General features: G+C 43.9%; 1 protein-coding gene across 1 annotated transcript; it reads left to right on the forward strand.

Moving 5' to 3' along the window:
• The first annotated feature begins 1,337 nt into the window (after positions 1–1,337).
• On the forward strand, positions 1,338–3,146 carry LOC149260682 (GDSL esterase/lipase At5g14450-like). The gene is made up of 4 exons (XM_089460938.1): positions 1,338–1,536; positions 1,642–1,839; positions 1,948–2,173; positions 2,981–3,146. The coding sequence occupies exons 1-4, from the start codon at positions 1,338–1,340 to the stop codon at positions 3,144–3,146; spliced, it is 789 nt and encodes a 262-aa protein (XP_089317064.1).
• Positions 3,147–7,152: the final 4,006 nt, after the last annotated feature.

Consider the following 7,152-nt stretch of genomic DNA (forward strand, 5'->3'; position numbering starts at 1 on the left):
TACAAACCCCGAAAAATACAAACCCCAAAAACGAACAGATATGTAGCGTTGAGAATTAGTGGATTACGACATTCCAGAATTGGAAGGACCAAAACCTAAATGTTAACCTTTTAGAATATAATTATTGACTTCGACCATCAAATCCCTAGGCTTCCACTCATCCAGAGATTACCAATACAATACGTGTGAAATATTATTTTAGATTCCCACTCAAATCCCAACGAATCTCATCCCATTCCAATTTTTTCTGGTTTTACTTTGTGAACTTAGTGTATCCGGTGGGAACAGCCTTTTGTCTCTTTACCAAATTTTATGTTATTATAGGTTTGTCTTACCTTACCAAATTTTATGTTATTACATGTTTAACGTGATTTAAATAAATTAACTCATGTTATTATATATTAGTCTTATCTAACCAAATTTTTATTTTAGGTTAACGTGATTTAAAAAAATTAACTCAAGTTATTATATATTTGTCTTATCTCACCAAATTTTATGTTATTATATGTTTATCTGTAACGTGATTTAAATAGGAGAGGAGGAGGAGGAATTGTTTGGACAGCAAAAGTGGTTAGAATTTGATAAAAAACATAAAAATAAAAATAAAAATTGTAGAGGTAGTGTTTGAATCATGTTTTTTATGATGAAAATAGATTCAGCACCATCAAAAACATTTAGGACACCTAAAATTATGAAATTTAACAGCTTTTATTTGGCTTTACAAAAAACCCTGCCAGATTTTTTTAAAATAAAACCAAAATTTCTAGATTTTTTAAAAATAAAACCAAAATTTCTGTAACTTTTAAACCCAAAAAAACATAATGGTTAAATTACAGTAGTAAATAAGCTTGATATTATTTGTAAAAATAATTCATAACATATTGATACAGTGAACCACCTTAAAAAGACACCTATGTAGGTTCCAATATCTTAACTGACTCAGTGAATGTCCAGAAGTCTTGCAATTTTTTTTATGATTTTGAAACACGCCTTTCTAGCAGACCGCACATGATGAGATGGGGGGAGATTCGAAGATGCCTCCGTGTTCAATATCGACAGCACATGATGAGATGGGGGGAGATTCGAAGATGCCTCCGTGTTCAATATCGACATGAGCACAGTTCGGAACGTGCGATAAACATTTGTTGTATTTATAATGCTCACACACGGCGCTCATATTCATTACACAGAAACTTTCTTGAGGGACTGCATTCATTCCATTACCCTTCTTTGCGTCCGTACCCTTACAGTAATCGTTGTATGAGAAGATTATCGTGGACATTGCAATGGAGCTGCAGCGCGTGACTAAATGTTATTTAATGGGCATACTTGTAGCTATGGCTATCCTTCCAATAGTGTTTCAAGCTCGCTGTAATTACCCGACCATATTTAATTTTGGGTATTCAATCTCCGATACGGGTACCGTCCACTTTGTGTTCCCCTATAACGAGTTTGATTCTCCTCCCTATGGAGAAAAACTCTTCGGCAAACCCACAAGCAGATACAACGACGGAAGACTCTCCATAGATTTCGCCGGTACGTTAATTAAGTCCAGTGACTTTGTCATTTGTTGTTCCTACTCATCCTTGTTTCCTGCAACCCTAAACATATATTTGATGACAAAAATTATCAATGTTTCAGCCGAGGCACTGGGATTACCGTTTCTAAATCCATATTTGCCGTCCGTGGGTTCAAATTTCGGGGTTGGAGCCAACATTGCTGCGGCAGGTGCCACTGCTCATGATAAGGATTCATTCATTGCTCTGATCTCTCTGTGGGTTCAGGTCAACCAGTTCAAGGTTTTCAAGCAACAGGTTCTCGCCACCATCAAGGCTAATGGTAAATAGCATTTGTACGTAATCTAAATAGTAATAGTAGTCTTTGTGTGTAATCTAAACAGTAATTGTAATGGATATTGAATCAAGAAGTGATGGAATGTTAATACAGGTTATCTAAGCAATCTCCCAAGTGTTGAAGCATTCAAGAGCGGGATATACACGATAGAGATCGGGGGAAACGACTTCATCTATGGATACATAATTCTCAAACTCAACCCCACCCAGGTGAAAACTACCATTCTTCCAAAGATTGCAAAGTCTATTGCAGGAGCTGTGCAAACTCTGTACAATGAGGGAGTGAGGACTTTTTCTGTGAGGGATGTGGCCCCTCAAGGGTGCGTGTCACGCCCCTACACCTGCGGTAGTCTTCCATCCGCTTGTAGCAAAGTGCGGCACCACCGAATGTTTTCTTTTTACCAATACTAACATTCATGGACTACGCCTACTTCACTTTAACATTACTTAGCTTGTGTTTCGCAATCAATTAAACATACAATTATCCTTTATACCAATGAAGCCCATACTCATTCATTATTCATAGCAATTATAAAAGACAACACAATTGCAACAGTATGAAGGGAGAGGCAACTCCCTATAATACCGACAATATATTAAGAATATCAGTTTACAATGTACAAGTATGTCTTGGCCGAACCAAGTCTCATACTTAACCAGTCTTTACAATCATAGGCAACCGTGCCTTTTACAATCTTGTGCACCTCTTGCACAAAGGGCGGTGCTCACCCGAGCCACCTAGAATCCCTTTGCCAAGCCCTACACCAAAACTGCACTTCCGCACGAACCCGGGCACACCTTGCCCGACCCACAACCATCTCCAAGAAATACTCCAAGTGCGTCCTCAAGACTTGCGCATGAGGTATGCGCACTCCCTCTTGAATCTGCGCACTTTACCCCTTCGCTTATGCGAGTTCTCAAGTGCAAGTTCGTTCTTGCCAAATGAGCTCCAACATTTGGTTATATATACGTTTTCCTGTGTGTGGGTAGTGTGGGCGGTGGCTCTCCAGCCGACCTCCAAAACAACCATAACACACCCTTGTGTGCGCCCCTCCATATGTCGGCCTTGCCCATATGTTTTTCCACACACAATGGGTATAAACCTTCATTGCATGCTTATGCTTTAGTTATTTTTCCGCGCATCGTTCGTCGCATTATGTCGCACCTCCGTGTCGCCACGCCCGCCAGTCGTGCAGCCCTCGCCCGCTCGTCGTGCAGCCCGCGCGCCCGTCGTTCACCGCCGCGCCCGACGGCACGGTGACTCGCCTGGCGCCCAAACGCGTTCACGCCTAAGGACCTTACATCCTCCTCCACCTGAAATTGTTGTCATCCTCGACAACATATCATCCCGGTAACCATCCACCAAGATCATCACTATCCATGATGTTAGGTCCTCCACATAAGGCAACATCCCTGCAACATATGTAGAGCCTCATCTCCATCATGCCACGCCACCAACTGCCACCAAGCTCACCATACCAAGGTATACACCTCAACGGTATGTCCTCCATTAGATATCATCTCGATCCATGATCATCGACTCCTCTGCCACAATCTCCACTGTAACATCTCGTGTCGACCCCATCATGTGTCCCTTCCATGTAGTCTCTCATAAGATGCCAACACATTCGTATCATGTGTTACCATGTCTCAACTAATGCCAACATATCTCTGCACATTGGTACCCCTCATAACTCGAACTAGTCGGCTGATCAGTCCAACCATATGCCCAAATCATAAGAATGCACATCTTTATGCCACCACAAGTCTTTCCCTGACTTCTGCTACATTTCGGACTCATCAAGAATCTATCAATCATCCCATGCTCAGGTCCATGGAAACTCCATTCCATCTGCAACATACTCCATATAACCAACCTGATGTCCATGACTCTAGCTGTCCATGATGTCTAACCCATGTAGACTCCATCTCAACATCTGGTCATCTTCATCCAAGTCTGCATCTGTCATAAAGAAGGCTCCTCCAAGGCCCCTTGTTAAGTTGGTGTAGCCCCTCCCAAGCAAGGTCCCTACACCAACCCATCTCCAAGGTTATCTATAGAGAAAGGAGGGCCAGGAAGTTTCCTCCCTGACGCTCATCCACCCATGTGTCAGATTGATGTTGTGTCCTCAATTATCTATGCATAGCTTCAATCTCCTCACATGTACATCCAAGCTCACATAGCTTGTCCTTTGTCAATTGAAAGTCACATATGCCCATAGCATACCTACAAAAGTCCACTATCCCAGTAGGATCTCTACCTCTATAATCCTCATCAACCATTGCCTCTGAAGTAGTACTCGGACTCCCTTCATTTTGAACTCCATTGTGAAGATCACCAGTATAAGATGCTCCCAACAAGTGTCTCCATGTTCATGAGGTTGTCTTCTGACTTCCTTCATTCTTCTTTCCGGCCCTTGCAACGAAGTCCACCAACTTCCTTTCCTTTGTTGTTTGAGTCACACTCCCAAGTCCTCTTTGCTACACATCCTCATGATTCACTTTCGGATCTTTGGGATACAAAGTCATATAAGCCATCCTTGGTCTATACCCCAAGCAACTTCTTCTATTCATCGGTACCATCATGGTCTTCCCTTCAGCTGTGATCAAGAGAATGTCCCGGTCCACCATTGGTATGGCTTGTGTAAGCTACATAAAGTCCAGCCCTAGCACCATAGAATGATCATCCACGTCCACAACTCTCAAGTCCAACTTTCCAAACCACGATCCTACTTTCACCTGAGTGTCCTTCAACACACCATCAATAGCTCTAATGGTAGAGTTGACTGCTTTGAAAGCACTCCATTCCCTCTCCATCTTTTCTTTCTTCCCAAAAGACTTTCCTGCCTTCCTACTTAAGAAGCTATGAGTAGCCCCCGTATCCACCAAAGCTGCAAATCTCTTGCCTTTCACGGTCACCTGCACAAAACTTAGCTTCAAGGAATCACCTTCCTTCGTTGGCTTTGTCTTGCGCCTCACATCAACAACCTTCTTCAAAAATTCGGCCTCAGAAGTGTCAATTGGCTCATGTTCCACCCTGACATTCCTCCTAAGGTACTTCACCTCCTTGCTTGGCTCTTCTAAGCAACTCGATCCTGGTCTAGCTTGATCCCCTTCAAGCTTACCCTCCATCGCATTCTGCTCAAGTGCACCAACCAAGTGTCCACTGACCCAGTTCATAGAACTAAACTTCCGAATGTCCTCTGGATGCTCTCGATAGTGAGTTCCCAACTTGTCAATATAGTCGAGCTCTTTCTGCTCAATCACAACAACCTTCTTACCAAGAAGCTTCTTCTTTATTTCTTCCTCAATTTGCTTGATTTCGGCTTCCACCCTGGCACTTTCCTTCCTCAACCGGGCTCTTTCATCAAAGAGCTCTTGAAGATCAAGACCACTTTGTTGGATCTCCTCATCAAGTTCCTTGAGTTCAACATCTGTCGTACTTCCGCATTGGCTCTTGAGTTCTTCAAGTTCCCTTCTTAGTTCCAAACAGCTCTCCCGAATCTTCATATTCTCAGCCTTCATCGAAACCCATTCAGAACTCCATCGACTCACCTGTTGCAACACTTTGTACCAGAAAGCTTCAACTGCACTATGGCTCTGATACCACCTATCACGCCCCTACACCTGCGGTAGCCTTCCAACCGCTTGTAGCAAGGTGCGGCACCACCGAATGTTTTCTTTTTACCAATACTAACATTCATGGACTACGCCTACTTCACTTTAACATTACTTAGCTTGTGTTTTGCAACCAAGTAAACATACAATTATCCTTTATACCAATGAAGCCCATACTCATTCATTATCCATAGCAATTATAAAAGACAACACAATTGCAATAGTATAAAGGGAGGGGCAACTCCCTGTAATATGAGTCTGCCCGACTATATATTAAGAATATCAGTTTACAATGTACAAGTATGTCTTGGCCGAACCAAGTCTCATACTTAACCAGTCTTTACAATCATAGGCAACCCTGCCTTTTACAATCTTTTGCACCTCTTGCACAAAGGGCGGTGCTAACCCAAGCCACTTAGAATCCCTTTGCCAAGTCCTACACCAAAACTACACTTCCGCACGAACCCAGGCACACCTTGCCCGACCCACAACCATCTCCAAGAAATACTCCAAGTGCATCCTCAAGACTTGCGCATGAGGTATGCGCACTCCCTCTTGAATTTGTGCACTTTACCCCTTGGCTGATGGGAGTTCTCAAGTGCAAGTTCGTTCTTGCCAAATGAGCTCCAACATTTGGTTATATATACGCTTTCCTGCGTGTGGGTAGTGTGGGCGGTGGCTCTCCAGCCGACCCCCAAAACAGTCATAACACACCCTTGTGTGCGCCCCTCCATATGTCGGCCTTGCCCATATGTTTATCCACGCACAATGGGTATAAACCTTCATCGCATGCTTATGCTTTAGTTATTTTTCCGCACATCGTTTGTTGCATTATGTCGCACCTCCGTGTCGCCGTGCCCACCTGTCGTGCAACCCTCGCCCACTCGTCGTGCAGCCTGCGCCCACTTCGTGTGCCCGCGCCCGCCCGTGCGCCTCCGCGCCCGTCGTTCACCTGCGCGCCCGTCGTTCACCCGCGCGCCCGTCTGCACGGTGTCTCGCCCGGCGCCCAAACGCGTTCATGCCTAAGGACTTTACATCCTCCTCCACCTGAAATCTTTGTCGGCCTCAACAACATATCATCCCGGTAACCATCCACCAAGATCATCACTATCCATGATGTTAGCTCATCCACATCAGGCAACATCCCTGCAACATATGTAGAGCCTCATCTCCATCATGCCATGACTTAGTGACCAACTACCACCAAGCTCACCATACCAAGGTATACACCTCAATGGTATGTCCTCCATCAGATATCATCTCGATCCATGATCATCGACTCCTCTGCCACAATCTCCACTGTAACATCTCGTGTCGACCCCATCATGTGTCCCTTCCATGTAGTCTCTCATCAGATGCCAACACATTCATATCATGTGTTACCATGTCTTAACTAATGCCAACATATCTCTGCACATTGGTACCCCTCATAACTCGAACTAGTCAGGTGATCAGTCCAACCATACGCCCAAATCATAAGAATGCACATCTTTATGCCGCCACAAGTCTTTCCCTGACTTCTGCTACATTTCGGACTCATCAAGAATCTATCAATCATCCCATGCTCAAGTTCATGGAAACTCCATTCCATCTGCAACATGCTCCATATAACCAACCTGATGTCCATGAATCTAGTTGTCCATGATGTCTAACCCATGTAGACTCCATCTCAACCTCTGGT

The sequence above is a fragment of the Pinus tabuliformis genome, chromosome 6 (genome assembly GCF_031772625.1).
Source record: "Pinus tabuliformis cultivar Carrire ecotype Pingquan chromosome 6, CPIR1, whole genome shotgun sequence".
Lineage (NCBI taxonomy): Eukaryota > Viridiplantae > Streptophyta > Pinopsida > Pinales > Pinaceae > Pinus > Pinus tabuliformis.